The sequence below is a fragment of the Semicossyphus pulcher genome, unplaced genomic scaffold (assembly GCF_022749685.1).
Source record: "Semicossyphus pulcher isolate SPU_LCO1_2020_fin unplaced genomic scaffold, fSemPul1.0.p SCAF_14, whole genome shotgun sequence".
Taxonomy (NCBI): Eukaryota; Metazoa; Chordata; class Actinopteri; order Labriformes; family Labridae; genus Semicossyphus; species Semicossyphus pulcher.
In genome coordinates this window covers 28,796,280-28,815,002 of record NW_027211648.1, presented here as the reverse complement: position 1 = coordinate 28,815,002, position 18,723 = coordinate 28,796,280, and the positions used below count along the sequence as shown (strand labels likewise).

The following is an 18,723-nucleotide window of genomic DNA, read 5'->3' as shown; positions in this document are numbered from 1 at the left end:
ACCGGAAACTGTTTAATGCGGAGGTGCGAGGTCACCACTTAACAACCGACAACTTTAGCTAGATTATAGCGCCATCATCTGGGTAAAATACTGTAAGACAATAACATACCTCTTCCTGCATTTTATACTGATATACTGGTCGCACCGGTATAAAGGACGCAACCCACTTTTTAGATGTAAAAATGTATTAAGTGCGTCTCATACACTGAATTTTATGGTCTTCACTATCACATATCCTGCGACGTGACTATTGCACATCGCAACGGCCATTGTTATACGATACATCGTGCAGCCCTAATCCTTATGTTCTCATAACTCATATTAGTCGATTTGCGCTGCCTTAAATTAAACTGATCTGACCCTGGAGGGAAAATCCTGACTTATATAAATTTCTTTACATTTTAGAACAATCAAAGAGCCTCACACTGACGTATGTGATGTCTATATTATTCTCTGTGTCCCTAAAATAGAGCTTCATAAGTCAACGCACATACCTACAGTATACAGACACACACACACACACACACACACACACACTTCTGCAGACTCACCTCTGTAGTTAATGACTTCAATTCCCAGAATAGGTGTCATCTCAAGAACAGTGATGAAGGCTTTGTCCATTGACGTCAATGGGAACGGAGACATACGATGACGGCGCGCCACTTTACTGATGTCCACCGCACTGTGACCTACACACACACAAACAGACACACAATTTAAGCTGTGAGAGTAAATGGTGAATATGCTAATACAAACAATACCATAGAGTTTCTACATTTTCCACTGTGATGTAAGTTTCTGTATCAAGGCTGGCATGTTAATGAGACACACACACACGCAGTCTGAACTTACTGGCTCTCAGAATGTTCTCATTACTGCCACATCGTGACTGAACCTGCAGAGAGACACACAGATATTCTATATTTGCTCATTGTTTGATGCAAATGTATGGGAGGAATGAATTAAATACCTCTCCTTCATAACAGGACAGCAGAGCAAAGGCTTTCATGTTGGTGTATCTAATAATAATGTGTAATAAACAGGACATAGAGACATAAATAACATGAATTCTAGCTGTGACGTGAAAACCAGCACAGCAGCAGCTCTGTGTCTAATTCCCTGATTGCACAGAACAACACAGGATTATTACAAACTGAAACAGGAAGCAGTGTGTGGTTCCTGTTCTGTTCTGTAATCATGTATCAGATGTCAGCAGGCGGTGGTGGAAAAAGACAGTAAATTAACTCAAGTACTGTACTAATTAATTCCAATTGTCTCTACTATTTTTACTTCATTGATCCCTGTCAATTATCACTAATAAAACTCTACACTTACGGTTCAAGTTTCAAATTAAAAGCCTACAAAAGAAAACGACAGGTATGAAATCTACAAGCCAGGAAATGCTTAATAAAACAAATTTGAACAACAATGTCGGGGTCGAATGTTTGACCGAAGAAGTACTTTTTGGTAAATATTATTGCATCATACATTTTTTGAGACCTTGCTGAAAATGCAGCACAGGGGTTACAATTCATTTCCAATTGAAGGCTACTTTTGTCCTGCACTTATGCGCAATCATCAAATCAAAGTACGTCCACTTCTTGTTTCTTCCACTGACAGGCTCAGATGGTTATTCTAAGTGTCTGACAACATTACAGAAAGGATCCCTACAGAGATAAACCTTTTTGTTACAGAGGAAGATGTTTTTTTGTAACCAGAAACTGCAGTTGCATTGCTCCCTTTGAAGCCACCAGACTCCATTCACAAAAACATTCATTTTACCTCATGGAACTCTGAAGATCCTTGTCTATCAATGCATTGATCTGTGAGAGTTTTTTTGTGTTATTGTGAGTTACCAAATATTTTTGTTGGATCCAAACTAACCATTCAAAACACAAAAGTCACACAAAAACACACCAATTGAAGCAGTGGTAGACCGGCAACTCCTATGTTCTGCAAAGTTAAATCACTGTTTTTGTCAATGGAGTCTGGTGGCTTTAAAGAGAGTAATGTAACAGCTGTTTCTAGCTTTAAAAAAGCATCTTACTTTTACCGAAGAGGTTTATCTCTGTAGGGATCCTTTCTGTAATGGTATCAGACACTGAGAACAACAATCTGAGCCTGTCAGTGACAAAAACAAGAACTTTTAGTGGATGCACTTTAATGGATGAAGGATTATGTTGCAGCATTACAACCTGTTTCACTGCTGCCATCTGAAGCAACCTACTGGAGCGGTTCCAAAATGTTTTGTACCTTTAAGCCATTTAGATCCCAAAATATATAAATATAATACGAAATATAAGATAGGGCCCAGATTTATAAATACTAGAGTTCTCGTTAAAAGCCATCAAAAAAAGTATAGAAGGGAACTTATAAATGAAGATGACATATCTATTACAGAACACTAATTTAGACAACTGACTGTCTTTGCACCTGAGGTAGGAAAAGTAATTTAAAAATGACCTTTGAGACGATTCCAGCATCATTTGAGTTTTTGCAATTGTTTTTTAGTTGGGATCATTTTTACGTGAATGTACCACAACTGAAGATATTTCTCACAGTCTCATTCACTCCCATTCAATTCCAGACAGCACACAAGTCCCGAGAGACTATTCATTTAAGGGTAATCGGGATTAATCGTGTGAGCCAAGTTAACCTTTGCAAGGTTAATTTAAGATGCCGAAAACCGGCTATGGACTTCACCCTCGAAGTGAGTGATCTTTTTCGATACACTTGGACCAAATGAATCCAAATCAAACCTCTCTAACTTTGGAATCCAATGTAACAACTTCTTCTTCATTGGGATTCTGTCACAATAAGTGAGAAGTGAACAGTAGAGCGTCAAAAAAAGTTTGGGGAATCCAAGAAAAAAGCAAAAACTCCAATCATGCAGGAACTGTCCTTAAAGATTTGCTGAGGCAGATTTCCTCTCCTATAAAGAGCAACATTATGTTTATCCTCGGCATGCCCTAAAATTTCATGCCACAATTGCTTTTAAATAACCTTTCATAGATTAAAGTGTTTTAATTTTCAGGGATTGGTTTTTCTCAGTGCGAATTTGTGTGTGCGTGCATGTGTGAGAGTTTGTGTGTACCTTGGGTGTCGGGCATGAGGCGGTGGAAAGGCGGGAAGTCGCCTGTGTCGCCCGCGGTGACTCGGAGGGGGTGGAGCTTAAAGAGGCCGAATCTCGAGGAAGCACCTGAACGCCTCGGGAAATGATAGAGTCCGGGATCTACACACACATACATACACACACACACACACACACACACACACAAACATCAGACACATACAGACACACTTAATGCTTGTCAGTGAATTTTTCTTCAGCAGTTTTACCGTCAACTGATGTTTTGCCTACATGTGGATTCTTGGAATGCAAAACACTACAAATATGTCTCTGAATATTTTGGGAACCACTTTTTCTCTGGCGACTCTGCAGCCTTCTCATTGGTTAGACAATGGTCGTAGCCACCCTGACGTCACCCACTGGTTTCTCGACTGTGTAAAGGAACCCACGAGTTTGTGATATGGCCTCCGCCATGTTGGTTTTCTGCAGCCAGAAGTGACCATATATGGATGAGACGGTGGCGCTGGAGAGGAGCGAGGGGTTGGCAACTGCCAAAGTCTAACAGTCTGTGGCTGATCCATGAACGCGTGAATGAGCGAGTTTAACTTCATGTTTCCCACAGAGGAGATTCTGTTTGTGGTGGTGACTGACAAAAAGGAGAACGGCTGGTGAACGACACGTACCGGGAAACTTAAAATAACCGATCTTCTCATCACTACCGGTCCCACGTAATCTCTCCAGAGTAAAGCCAACAGCTTCTGACTCCTATGCACTGGCTGACTCATAAATGTATGATAAACACTGAAAAGGCTAACAAGCCAGGTATGGCGAGCACAGTATACCTGCTACTTAGTACTAAAATATATCAATACAATAATACTAGAGAAATAAATACTTCTTGAACAGCCAGAAAGTTCCATAAATCACACAGAGAGACAGACTGTTTGTCTGTGTTGTTGGAGCCTTCATGCACAAATCAAACACAGTGAAGTTTAGTTCAGTGACTGTGTGTCTGTGTTGACGTCTAGCAGACAGCCAGCCGCTCCCACCTGTCACTCAAGATACCCGGCCCCTACGATTGAAGGGTGTGTTATAAAAAAAAAAATTCACCCCTGTTCTGTTGTCTTGAAAAGTAAAATCAGCTATTTATAGCCAAGCTGTTTTTTGTACCAGGCTGTAAACATGTTTATTTCTGCTGTAAAAATTCACATTTTCCCATCTGCTGTAATGATATTTCTTGGTTTCCGGAGCCTCAAGTGGACACTCAAGGAACTGCAGGTTTTTGAACTTCTGCAATGGCTTCATACTTCAACACCGGTTGGTTAGACTGAATAACTTAAACTGTGGTTTTTCAGTCGCTAGTATGTTCGGCTGAAACAGTGCTTACACGGGAAAACTTTTTTTTTTCTGCTTTTGTGTTTTATTGTAGGAGACATATTTTGTGTAGCAATGTTTACATATAATGTATCATTATTATTATTATTAAAAATATCTAAAGCTGAACAGATGTTTATGCTAAGCTTCCAGTTTCTTTTAACAATGACAGGAGACTTCTTAATTGCATATTCAATTGTTGCTATGAGGTATCTTTGAACCATTTTACAGCTTTTTTTTCTCCATGTACAAAACATAACCTATGTTCTGATTCATAAAAATACAATTCATGCAGCAAAACAGTGACTGTGATGAACTGAACAATGACAAGAGGGGGAGGGGTGTATGTGGAGTGTCTCACCTGTTCATGGGTACAGGAGCATGTGAAATGAGTGGGAGGGGCTGGTGTGTTGCCGGGCAGGTAGGGGGCCCCCTTAGCCATGACCACAGCATGGCTCGTCTGATGGACACACACACATGCATGGGGGCACAGAGAGACACACATTTCCACATTGACAGACAGGTGAGTGAGATGAAATGAAGCGCTTCAAAATGATGAATGGATGAAATCACAAAAAATTGACATTTTAATTTAACAGCTGCTACATAAAACACTAAAACAAAAGGTCCTATGATTCATAATAAGCTGCTCTAAATGACTAAAGCTGTTTCATTATTAATCTTTGGTATTTATATGTTATATCTGGGTAATGATATTTGAACATGGGCCTTTGCATTTACACCCGGCCATTGTAACTTTAAGAGTAATGTTTACACTCAAGCTGCATTGCATTGAACAAAGTTGACCGTAGTTAAAACATTTCTGCAGAGAGCAAAGTTCATCAAGATAAATATTAAGTATAAAAAGACGAAAGAGAGACTGTTATTTTAAGGACAACATACTGTAAACTGTCATGTGAGAAGAAGCTGTCATGCTGCAAGTTTGCATGTTTGTCAGTTACCTCAACAACAATTTAAAGATCATTCATCAATCTGTTTTGTTGTATTGTTTTTTAGGAATGCACAATATTATCATATCGCATCCGCAACAGACAATAAAGGCTTTAAAATAAAATATCTGCATCCACCAAAACAAAGATATCTGCAGACATGACAGGCCGATAAACTGATGCTTTCATCATGTCCCCTCAAAAATGCTGTCGACTACACAGATGATAAAAAATAAATATGGCAATATTTACATGTAACTTAGGTTAAAGAAGTAATTTCCCTATGTTGCCCGGAGAAAATTACATTTTGAAAAGCTTTGTATTTTATATCTGCATCTGCCTGCAGGCCGTCAAAATGAGAGCAGGAAAATGATGACAGAAGACACTTGATGGTCTCTGCAATGAGTTGGATAAATATGAGCATGTATCAGCTTCAGCAATCGACCAAAATAAGATAACAGCGGGACTTCTGCAAAAATCCAAATATTGTGCATCCCTAATACTAAGGTGAAGAGGGCGACATTTATGAGGTCAAAATTAATAACATCGATGAAAGTCTTCCATCCAAGTGTAAAAGATTCAGCTGAAGGAAAAAACACTTACAAGTTCCCATTACAAGCAACCATGATGTGCAAGCAGGAAATATCAGGCTAAAATGTGACCTCAATGCAATGAGACTTTTATTGATGTTATTCATTTTGACCATATAAATCTCACTCTCTTTACCTTCGAATGAAGTAGGGATGCACTCATTCGGGTGACTGCTGATGCTGATATATGCACAAATTGATTCCAGCAAACTGCAGAGACCATCAAGTCTCTCCTCCACTGATATCAACATATTAAATCAGTATGCCTACTCTTGTAATGATGACCTACCAGCAGGTGCAGATATAAAAAAAGATGCTTTTCAAAAAAAGTCATGACTTTCGATCTCATGATCTTGACTTTTTAGCCCAAAATGACGACGTCCTTTCTCTTAAGTTAAACCTTAATTTAAATCTTTATTTCGGCTTTTTATCTCATAACTAGGATTAGAGTTGCAAACAGGAAGCGACAGCTAAACAAAACGAAGCAAAATGTCGGTGGCCGATGCAACACCATCGTGTCCTGAAACTTCTAAAGTCTGGGAGCATTTCATGCTCAACGCTGCAAAGAAAAGGATCGCCTGCTGGATTTGTAAAGCGGACTTCGCTTATCACAGGAGCTCGTCAGTCATGAGCGAGCATTTAAAGAGAAGGCACGGTGGACATGTGGATGATGCAGACTTGCACAGTTAACATTAGCCATCTAGACGGAGTTGGATTGGCTTGGCTGTAATGTTATAGAAAGAACCTGATGCATCTCTCTTTTAAACATCAACTCAACAGTCCAAAGTTTCAGCCACACGTAGTGATTCTTCACATTTTCACTCCTACTCTTCTCTTGTTCTTCCTCTTTTTATTTCTCTTTTATACCAGAAGGAGCCAAATCAGCAGCAAAGTTTATTAAAGACGTATTTTTTAATAAAGAACTCATATTTATTGTCTTAATTGTTAGTTAGCACATGCTTAAAAGAACCTCCAGCTAAACTTAAAGCTGATAGCTAAATAAGATCCATTAAGTCATTGTGCAATTAATTAGTCGACTAATCGTTTCCATAATCGCTGACTAGTTGACTATCAAAATAGTCGTTAAATGCAGCCTAAATTGCGATATCGGGTATCAGAGAGTACACCAGCCGATCTGACACCTTATTTACCAGCCCTCCCAAAACAATCAACTGGTTAAAGGAAGATTATATTGTGTAGTTAACAAAAAACAACTGTGTGTTGCTAGCAGAGAGTGTGATAAAGTCCGGTCTAGCAAAATGTCAGCAATCAGTGCTTTTCCACCGACAATATGTACAGTTTTCCACACTGAAATCGGAGTACTCGGTATCAGGTACTGGAATTGGTATCAGGAAGCAAAGAAAAGTATTTGTACATCTTTCATTGTGACTAAAAATAGGGATATTTTTATAAACAAGGCTTAAGTTTAATCCTTTTTGATTCTTTTGCTGGCGGAAATCTGCTTCCATTAGATACAGGTGTTAATAGCAGTGTTAAATGGCGTCTCAGTCTCGCATGTTTGGACTTAAAAGTAACACCTAATAACTTGTGAGATCAGTTTCAAACCCAATTTATCATGAAAATAGAACGTGTCCTCAGGTTGATCCAGGAACACAAGAATGTTTCTGATGTGTCTCTGAATATGTTTTTTTTGTCTGGAGTCCTGCAGCAGCCTGTTGTATTTGAGCAGCTGTCTAAAGTACAGTGGCCCTCTGCTGCTGCAATGGCCCAGTTTCCCCACAGGGATCATTAAAGTTTCATCTAACAAGTTTCCAGAAGCTGCACTGGTCGCGGCCGTGTCCTGTCATCTGGTTACCTTTGCAGCGATGGCGGCTGCGGTGATGTGGGAGGAGCCATGCTGGTGATGGTGGTGGTTGTGCGCATGGCGGCTTCTCCTCCTGTCCTCCTCCTCGTCCTCCTCTTCCTCGCACTGGGTGCCGCGCTCCATGGTGTGCGTGTTGGAGTGTGTGTTGCCGTGCGTGTTGGCCATTAGAGAGGAAGGGGAGGGCAGCTGCTCCAGGGCGGCGTGTGTGGATTTAACCCTGACTGTGGCCTCACGCAGCAGGTCGATGGCATGGGGCAGAGCGGGCAGGATGAACTGAAAACACTCCTGGAGGAAACAACACAAAGCACAGGCTCAACTGGAGAGCACTTTCAAAGACCTACCCCCTGATCTTGAGGATAGTTCTAGTATTTTTTTGTATTATTTTGGGGTCTAAATATGGTTTGTTTTGGATTAGATCAGATTGCTGCAACATAATCTTTCAGGGCATGATCAAAGTTCATCCACTAAAAGTTCTTGTTTTTTTTCCAATGACAGGCTCAGATTGTTGTTCAAAGTGTCTGACAACATTACAGAGAGGATCCCTACAGAGATAAACCTCTTTGGTACAGAGGAAGACGCTTTTTTCAACAAGAAGCAGCTGTTGCACTACTCTTCTTAAAACTCCATTGACAAAAACAGTTATTTTACTTTGCAGAACACAGGAGTAATGCAATTTGAAGTAATTTAAACACCAAAGTCACACAAAAAAACAAACTGATTGAGGCCGCAGCAGAGACCAGAGATGTGCGAGGTAATATCACTGATGGCAGGACTTTTTGTTCCCTTAAATTGGTACTATGTTGAGAATAGAAGAGCAAAAAGTTAGTCAGATCCTAATGATCCTAAAGTTATTAACCTTTTTCCTCAGTGAGGCGGTTTCTCAGGGCTGTTTTTATCCTGTTTGTTGTTATGCAGCCACGCTCTGCAGCCACGCTCTGCACAAGAATTGTGCTGGCGATCTTTGCCAGCTTTGCCCAGTCAGAGTAGATTTCCCGGATCATAGTTTCATAACTATCCAACTATCCATGTGGAATTTCAACACCACCATAGCCACGCAGCGCTGTCATCATCGGCACTGCATGTGGCCGAGTATCGAGATGCAATGTGCCATTGTCCGTCTCCGCCTGTCCATCTCTTGATGTTTTAACAGTGGAGGCAAAGGCTGTACAAGTTAATATTTAAGTTCTCTTGGCAACAGGTCTTTTTATTAACACAATAGCCTATTAAATATGCAATTAGTAATGTTTTAATTATCTATTTATTTGGCATATTTTCCCACCGGACATTTTGGCCATTGATATCTTTATCTGCCGGACAACTACACGTGATAGCGTCGAAAAGCCGGTACATACCAGCTGATAGAAACCCTGATCCTTACTGCATATTAGGGATGGGTCATGATTTTCAAATATTCAAATAGTCATTAATATATATTTTTTTTAAATCGAAAAGTTCATGGGACCATTATCTCATCTTAAGATTTATTTTTTCCTTTGTTTTTACCGGCGCCTGGTTGTAATGCGGAACCACCTCCAGAGGGTATGTGGTCACTGTAAAGCACTTTGTGACCTGTCTGTGAAAAGCACGATATCAGTACATTTTATTTACTTAAAACTACGCAGAGTCATTCGAGAGCGACATAAAACTGAGAGTTGTGAAAAAGTAAATCGCTCTCTCTTTTTCATTATGTCTCCGTGTGTTTGCGCACGACATGGAGGGTACTTTGGGATTATGGTGAAATAGTTCCCAAAATATCAAATAGTATTTTTGCTGAAACACCCATCTCTACCGCACATGGTAACTGCTATAAAGACTTGTATATTTCCACAGAGAGCATGATGGGAAATGTAGTCAAAGTATTTTTAAAGTGTTCTAGTGTATGGGAGGCAGAACATGACTGAGGATGTATAGCTTTGTAACAGAGTACAGAGCATGCACAGTTGACTGAAGTCAGATTCCTACCTGAGAGCCCTTCTTGCTCCCTGGCAGGTTGATGATCAGAGTTTTACCACGAATACCACACACGGGCCTGGAGATGATGCAGAGTAAAAGGAGATTAGAGCAGAAGAGGATACCACTCATTAATCTGGTTAGAACAAAACCGATTAAGAGATTACTGTAGTACTGCACCACCTGGTGCAGACAGCATGTGTGGCTGACTGTGAACAGAGAAGTGAAAATGTTTAATCTCTACCTGGACAGCATGCCGAGAGGTGTAACGTTGAGTGATCCCATCAGCATGGCCAGAGCCATACCCGGAGCCTCCCGCTCTATCACCTCTCTGGTGGCCTGAAACACAAACACCAGGGGCAGTTAGCTAACACATTATTATATATTAATCAACATATTTTTTCAGTTGACTTCCACACAGGGCTTTCTGGTTAAGACTCTAAAAGTCTTTTTTTTTATAATACGACTAATAATTATTTCTTCTCTGTAATAACTGTTGCAGTCATTGTCTCCGTGTGTGGTTGTACCTCAGGTGTAACATCTCTCGGCGCAAAGCCGGTTCCTCCAGTGGTCAGAATGAGATTCAGCTCTAGATCATCACACCACTCCAACAAGGTATCCTGTGCACAAAGAAACACACACACAAAGGTAACAACTTAATCATGCATCCTTTGTGTCTGGAATACAATTGGACAAACAGGAAGTTGCAATAAGGACAACTTCCTCCAAAGGAACACTTTGTGCAAACTCCAGTGGTGACAAACATCTGCCCTGCTGCTCCAAACGTTAAGCTGATTATCACTACCTCAACATAGGATAACATGACTGCATTCAGTGAACAGAAAAGCATTCAGGTAAGGAATCATGACTGGATTTGTTGGCTATTGCTATTTAGACTTGTGTGTATAGCTTAGTGATAGATCGGTCGGCCGATTAATCGGGCTGATTAATGACATTTTGACATATTCTGCATCAGCCTATGTCTGTGTGGCTGGCTTGAAGCATGCGCTTCACGGCGTCTGCTGCAGGTACTATCTCTACACAGTCTACACTCACTTCCCATAACAAACCTGCCAGACGTCACATGCATGCGTCACCCATAAGGCCACTGTTCTTAAAGTCAAGCTGATACGGCATTTCGAGAGTATCTAGCTTCCATATCGTGACGTATTTCCGAGTGAAACAGGACGTGCAGGCGGGACATATCATTAGAGGGATTTGATTTGATCGTTGAGAAGTGGGCGTAGACAGACGTTCTCCACAGCGCAGTAGCTAGCTAACTGACCGAGCGTTCTCGGTGCTCTGCGGCTAAATGTTGCAGATTGATTGGTTGAAATTGTTTGGTGCTAACTTACGTAAGCACGCGTGAAATTTAGTTTTACCGGAAGAAAAAATGGTCGGATTTTGATATAAGAATACAAAGAAATGGATTTTCTGTATTTTTTTTTGGCCTATATTGCCAAATAGATGCACAATATTACCGGGGATGTGATCTAAAAGGATTAAAATGACATTTTCCATTTCACCTCGACTTTAAAAGGGGAAGGCTCCGCCGTTAAACACCTAACTCAATAACAATAATTACAATAACGTTTATATATTTTTATGTTAGTTTATGAATTTTCATTCTCTCAAATTTTTCATTAACATATATAATTTTTTTTTTTTTTACAAAGTTAAGTTTTTTGATCGCCAATTGACATTTATTAAGTAGATTTTTTTTATCTAAAATAAGTGTACTGCAGACAGAATGCAGATCTTCATGCAGATAATGCAGAAAACAGAGTTAGAATAATTCAAGCCCATGATTTTGTCTCATTCGTTATTATTATTAAATTGTTGTATTTTATCAAATGCAAAAATAAGCAACAACTTGATATCGGCCTGATATATCGGCCGCCCTGCCCTCTGAATATCAGCATCGGCCATTGAAAAACCCATATCCGTTGACCACTAGTTTAGCTTGACTGATATTGAATATCTGAGACTTACTGTTAGGGACCAAAACGTCACCAATTACAGATAAAGTGAAATTTGAGCTGGAATAAAGTAGAATTAAACTTTAGGCAGAGTGAAAGTAAATACGAGTGGAGCAGGAAAGAAAGTTAAGTTTAAATTTAACATCATACTGGGGCTTCACTCAAAATATTTGAGGCTCAAACCAGCGCTCCCCTGAACGTGGCGCCCCAGGAGACCGCCAGCAATGAGTGACAAGATCCGTTATTGTATGCACATAACTTTCCTGTGCTCCAGCTCTTAACTGGTTTCTGCGACGCATCGATGCACGTCATACAAATCGACGAGTTGCCCCAGTCCTACTCAGCTACAGTGCCCTGCTACATGTGCTGTGGACAGTGCTGCGAGGATCGTAAACACTGAAGTCAGAGCGCACTCTGCTGGACAAGCTACGCTATGACAACATTTCTAATTCCCCCCGAGAATTGTTTTCTGCATCAAATTTTCTGTATAAAAACTTTTCATATCAGCGCCTATCAGAAAACTGTACGCTGTTACCAATAAATCTGTGACAGGCCCATTACGTCAGGCCTTCCGATATATCAGCCAGGCTCTACTTGCGAGACAGAAGACTAAACATTCAGGAGGTATTTACAGTAAGAAGGAATTTTTCAATTTCTTCATGCATTGCTCTGGAACCTGAGCTTTTAACTCAGTTATCAGCACTTTTGAATGACAGGGAGAAACAAGTCGAGGCTTGTTTTCACAGCATATTTTCAATGGCCTGATACACCGTGAGTGACATCAAAGCAAAGACACGTACCTTTATTTCATCAATCTCATCTGGAACAATCTTGTAGGCTGATATGACTCCTCCCAGCCTGCAGGAAGTGACAAAAACACAGGAAGTGTGATTTGAGTTTCTGTGTGCATGTGTCCCATAGATATAAAACTATACTAAAATGATCTACATTGTGTAAAATATATGTCAATGTGTACGTGCAGACCATATACAGAGGGCAGACTCACAGTGAGGGATCATGGACCAGGTCCTTCAGGTTGACTCCGCTCCTGTCCTCAGCCAGGTTCCTGTAGCAGCTGTCACTGACTGAGACAGGAACAAACACCTCAGTGAGGATCAATATGATGAAGATTTTCTGATCACATATTGAAAATTAAACTGATCTTTGACACTTTAGCCATCTATAAAAACAATGGAGCCTCTATTGATACCAATGAGACATTGAGCTAATGTTATTACCCGGTATTTTAATGAAAGGTTTTTGCATCTTAGTGTCTAATACCTTTTTTACGACTCTTTCCACACACAAAGTGCAATTTTTGTCAATTTTTTGATAGAAATCAGAGAGTACCCCGATCCGAAAAGGAAATGACACACAGAGGATGATGTTGAAAACAAAATTAAAGGGGAACCCTGGTATTTTAACCTTAAACCTTGGCCAAATTTAAACAATCTGAGATAAAACTTTTATTGGGTGCAATTACCCAAAAGTTTACATTTGAGCCATTATAGCCTTTTTCATTGCTGCCACTGAAGCAATCTAGAAGAGCAATTCCAAAACATTTAGTACCTGTTTCTCATTTAGATCCCAAAATGTGTGAAAAGGGCAAGGTTTAAAGATACCCTAATTCCCCTTTAATATATTGAGTTATTCCCTTGTAGCCTACGAACAGAAGCAACAATTCACCTCATTCATGGTTTATATATAAAAAATATCCTGAATTGCTGAAGGAAAATATTGAGATTGTCTGGATCCACTTCAAATAAAATGTGAAGACCAGGTGCAGACAGTGATATTAAAAGCCTGCCAAGTGTGTTTAACCTTTCTTTAATCAGTCACAACTCAGACTCTGTCTGAATGTTTCAACGCCTGAAAGATTTAAAGGGAAAGTCTGGCTCTTTGGGAATATTGCTAATATGCTTTCTTGCCCTGAGTTAGACGAGAAGAACGACAACACTCATATCTGTAAAGAAAATATAAAACTAAAAGACACTTAGCCTAACTTTAACATTAAGATTTAAAAAAATACCCTGTTTCCAGCCTTTAAGCTATGCAAGGTTGTGCTCAACAGCTGCTGGCTGAACCTTTTTATTGAATGGAAGAATATGAGGGATATCAATCAATTCTCTCATTTATGTTTTTTGCAAACAAGCATTGTGTTTACCAAAATAAAATGTCTACCTATTTCTCTAAATATATAACATTTTCCTTTTGACTATATTGAAAGGTAATTTTGAAACGCTGACCTACATTTTGTGTTCTGACACATATTTAAAACACAGCTTATCTTAAAACCTCAGTACACTGGGTTCAAGGGCACAAATATTTAACGATCATCCAGGCGATCACCTTTGGTCTTCAGGTCAAAGTTTGTGTGTTCTCCAAAGAAACATTTTCCTTAACTTACATGTGAAGTCTACATGTGAAGTCCTACATATATATTTGTGTGTGAGGCAAATACAATTCAACTTCATCTGGCTAAATATATAGGACTATATATCCCAATTTTTATATTGTGTTAATATCATTAAATACTATATTCAAATAATTGAGTACAATAGCCGGAGTTAAAGTTACTCTTAATACTCTCCAACAAGGTTTGAGAGTTTGTTTTTAGCTTTCCGAGCAATGAAGCAAAAGCAACAACAAATGAATGAATGTAACCCGGCTCCAAGGATTCAAAAATAGAATAGAATAGTATTAATTTTCCGTAAAACAGATGCTCTGCTGTAATGAGTATATAATATATACTTTGTAAAAGGAAGATACATAAGCTAAAGAAGCAATTTTGGCCCTACTTAAAATGTAAATATACCCAGATAAAATAAGATTTGATTAGATATTTATTTCCCTAAAGTGAAATTTGGCTTGGGCAACATAGATAAATATAAATTTTATTTCCTGACACAGCAGGGCACTGGTGTTTTTCACAAATCCTACTTGAGCATGAGGAAATGGGCATTTGTTGGGGACTATTTTTGGCTGTGGATTAATTTAAGATACATTTGGTGCAGTAGTGGATATTTAAAGCAATATCATACCTTGTACAGTGTGGAGCTTAAATCTAGCTCCTCCTTCCCAGTAATCACAAGGCAAACAGATATGTATTTAAAAAATCTAGCCATGAGACTTTGGCTAGTAAAACCAACAGTTCCTGTGTGTTTATTATCAATACTATTTAATATTTTCAACACCATTTTACTCCATGTATGTACCTATAAGCATGTTATGAATGCATCGGCTCAAATTCCCTAGGTCTATATATGACCCTAAACATGACCTAGCTCTCCAGTTAAAATGTCTTCCCCAAAGAAGATGTGTGAAACAAGATAAACCACACATTCCCCCACACACCACTGAATGAAATGGGTTAAGACACTGTATGAAATTGGCTATGAACATCTCCTAACAAGTGACAGGAGGTTGTGGTTGTCAGCTGGATGGACAGCGGGGTTAGCTGCTGTTAGCCGAGGTGCTAGCTCATCAAACCACGATAGACTTTCCAGCCAGCAGCTGGCTCGCATCCTCTTAGCATTATTCTCACGTCTCCCCCTGCCTTGACAAGGAGGCAGCAGGGCTACTGGTGACTGTCACACGACTGTATACTGGTCCCAGTCCCTTTCTGCACGACTCACATGCGAATATCAGCCGAGCTAATTAGGGAAGCTGCTAAAACAAACCTGCACAACAGAATTAATTTCGCTTTGACGCTGCGCCTATCAATGTATCTAGCTTTAATTGGCTACAAAACGCACGATTTATTATTAACAATTGTACATTTCTGCATTAAAGGTAAAGACTTTGCGCAATTGAAATGATTACCAAAACAACCATGAAAGAAATGTTAATGAGAAGCATCCTCAATAGCAACCAACATATCGGATCTGCAAAGGGACATGAATAATGCAGCTGATGTAGGCTCGGTAACGCTACATTGCTAGAAAATTAAATGTGAAGTTACCAACAAACAGCACAGCTAAAACGGAAAAGGGGTGTTTTTACTTTCAAAATAAAAGCGCCAATTGAAATTCTTGGCCAACGGCAACACATACTTGCTATGAAATACCCCTCTTATTTTGAAAATCTTTGCTAGGCGCTCTCTTTCATCATGTGCGGTTTGACGCTGATTAAAATGTCTAGTTACACTGTCGATTTCTATCAAGTACAACACTGAATATGACAGCCAGTTTCCAAATTTAAACACATACGTTACACATTTTGTAGACAGAATAGAAAATATTGTCGTTTCGAAGCGAATTCCACATCTGCCCGACCTGTCAGGCAGCTAATGGTAGAGCAATGACAGTCAACGGAACCGGTTAGCTTAGCATCCAGGCTAACGTTAGCTAGCTAGCTCGGCAGCGAAGACAGTTCGTATCGTGACACCGACGTGCACAAGCTACCGACGACAAAAGCCACAGAGGTGCACCAGAGAGAAAATCCTAATTTATCAAACAGTGCCCTTACCCGTCAGAATCCCCACTCGGGTCTGATGGTCGTGGTTGGTGAGCACCATCCCGTCCGCCGCCATGTTTACAACCTCTGTCTGCACCGAGCCGGCACATACATAGAAACAGTGTGGTGGTGCGCGTGCTGCTGCTGCACCTCTGGAGGACGACACTGTATGTGTGTGAGCGCGCGTGTCCTTTGGTGTAAATGTCCTCCAAGTTATAAGTAAAGATTTGGGAGACACATCTATTACTTTGTAACAACCCAAAATATATGTGACCAAGGTTTAAAATATATTTCAATGCCAAATATTATGGCAGGCTACATTTTTATTACCAATTTGAGTCTATTTTAGGAGTTTAATAATAAGACTGTGAATCACACATGCATCATTATACCATATTATATAGATTCTTTGAATACATTACGATATTAGCTGAGATTAAAAAGTCTCTCTTGGCAGGATTTTTTCTCTGATTCAGTTCAGGGGCCTGTGATCTACAGTAGGCTAAATGAGACAATATCAAAGGCCCATTTGATAATATAGACTTCATTAATCTAAACTCATACCAAACAACTAACATATGGTTTAATGAAAAAACATATTTTCTTAAATATAATGAAAAAATATATACTTCTTTTACTTATGTTGTTAAAAAATATAAGAAATACAAGTAGTAGAAAAGTTTTCTCTCTAGCTATCTTTAAGTTTACTTTTCTAGAGTTTATTTTTTCTGCACATTATTCTTCTTAAAGGCTTGTGTACTAGAGGCCTTCCAAAATAACCATTGTCATTTTAATTGGACGAAATTGACCTATAAAACATAGGTATCAGTGTATATATATTTTCCAATATGCAGAATTATTAATTAAATTCTTTACAGAACATATAATGCCAACCCAAGTTCTTATATATACATAGGCTAAAGGCTACATACACAAACATATATGTTTTATCTTTTATGTGTTGTCTTTTTCTCACTGCTGACCTGAACAGCTGTTCTGATACCGTGCACTGCATGCGTAGGAACACTGGGCCTCAGTGCTGAACGAGTTTGAAAAAATATCCAATTTGCGATTATTTTGACTTATATTACCATTTCGATATGATTTGTGATAATAAAGGAATGATAATTTATACATTATCATTCTCATTTTCATTGAAAGTTTAATTTTTGCAAGATCTGTGCCACACAGCCGGCTTCTCCAAACAGGGGCCATGCTGACTGGTATCTACTGTATGTAGTTCACTTTCTATTGATTAGTACCTCATACAACCCCACTTCAAAAAACCCAAACTTTCCCTTCAAAGTCTTGCTCCTGACTAAATCTGAGTCACTCTGGTCCTGGTCACGACTGAGTCTCAGTTTTGTTTGTCTTGAATACAACACTAGTAAATTATAAAAATAAAGGAGTTTATGTGTTTGGTTTTTACAGTGGATCAAAAATATGCAACAGCCCTTCATTGAGTTTTATTATTTATTGAAAATTCCCTTTACTCTACAAACATTTGTACATCAGCGAGCAGACACAATGAGTTTGACAAAACTGTCAAAATGATCAAAAACAAAAAAAACATCAACACCCTGATGTTGCTGAATCAAAGCACTTTATCAAGACAAAGGCCCTGCTGATCAACAACAGATCAACACTTTCCTTACAGTGTGTCTGCATTGAGTATTTCTGTGTAAGGAGATTAAGTGAAGCCTATTTTATCTGCTGTGCATTTGCATGGATATCTTTTGAAGATCCTGGTTCAGTTCAGTATCATAAGCTTGATTACCATCCATGAGGAGGCAGCAGTGTGCAACATTTTAGTTAATAAGCTGACAGTGAGCACCACCATGCTCTTCTTCTGGGCTGAGTGCAGGTCCTAGAGAGCCCCAAGATGCTCTTGAGTCTGCTCTGGCGTTGGAGGATGGAAGAGACATTCAACAGCTGCAGCTCGATTTATTGAAAACAAGTTTTATCAGGTATATTTTTGTTAGCTTGCCAGAATACAAACTTAGTTTGAATCCTTTTTTGTTGTTTGCATGTGTCAAAGTCTGTGTTTGCTGTGATTTGATCCAAATGCTTCTGCTAACTGCTAATTCTCTGTGCAATAACCCATCCTAGTCCTACCTAAATATGCAAAAGGTCTACGCAGGGTATGTAGTTTTTAAATTGTATTGTCATTTTATTATTATTATATGTGTATTTTTTATTTATTGCTAGATTTCTCTCTTTACTCTGCCCCCTTGAGCTGCTGTAACAGGCACATTTCCTTCAATAGGTGATCAATCAAGGTTTTAGCAAACATAACATGTTCTGTCATATATATATATATTTCTACAACAGAGACATGTTTAATAAAAGTTGGTGCAGTGTAACATTTTCCATTGTTCCTGTCTTATACTGAAATATAGAGAGATTGGAAAGCATGTGTTATATCTGCACATTGACTCGAATAAGCCTCTGTTCTATACACAAATACACTGTTTTAGATAACTGTTCTTATTAAGTAAGAACTGTTAATAGTTCTTAATAAATAATACAA

At 39.1% G+C, this 18,723-nt stretch overlaps 1 protein-coding gene across 1 annotated transcript in view; it reads right to left on the bottom strand.

Moving 5' to 3' along the window:
• gphna (gephyrin a) overlaps positions 1–16,284 on the bottom strand; it is a 29,951-nt gene extending 13,667 nt beyond the window's left edge. Inside the window, exons 1-11 of the mRNA XM_069661410.1 lie at positions 16,206–16,284; positions 12,745–12,823; positions 12,539–12,596; positions 10,287–10,379; positions 10,004–10,098; positions 9,772–9,838; positions 7,801–8,094; positions 4,806–4,904; positions 3,095–3,232; positions 853–895; positions 552–689 (exon numbers count right to left, since the gene is read on the bottom strand). Coding sequence (XP_069517511.1) covers positions 552–689; positions 853–895; positions 3,095–3,232; positions 4,806–4,904; positions 7,801–8,094; positions 9,772–9,838; positions 10,004–10,098; positions 10,287–10,379; positions 12,539–12,596; positions 12,745–12,823; positions 16,206–16,269 — 1,168 coding nt within the window. The 5' untranslated portion in view covers positions 16,270–16,284. The remainder of the gene's footprint in view (positions 1–551; positions 690–852; positions 896–3,094; positions 3,233–4,805; positions 4,905–7,800; positions 8,095–9,771; positions 9,839–10,003; positions 10,099–10,286; positions 10,380–12,538; positions 12,597–12,744; positions 12,824–16,205) is intronic.
• Positions 16,285–18,723: the final 2,439 nt, after the last annotated feature.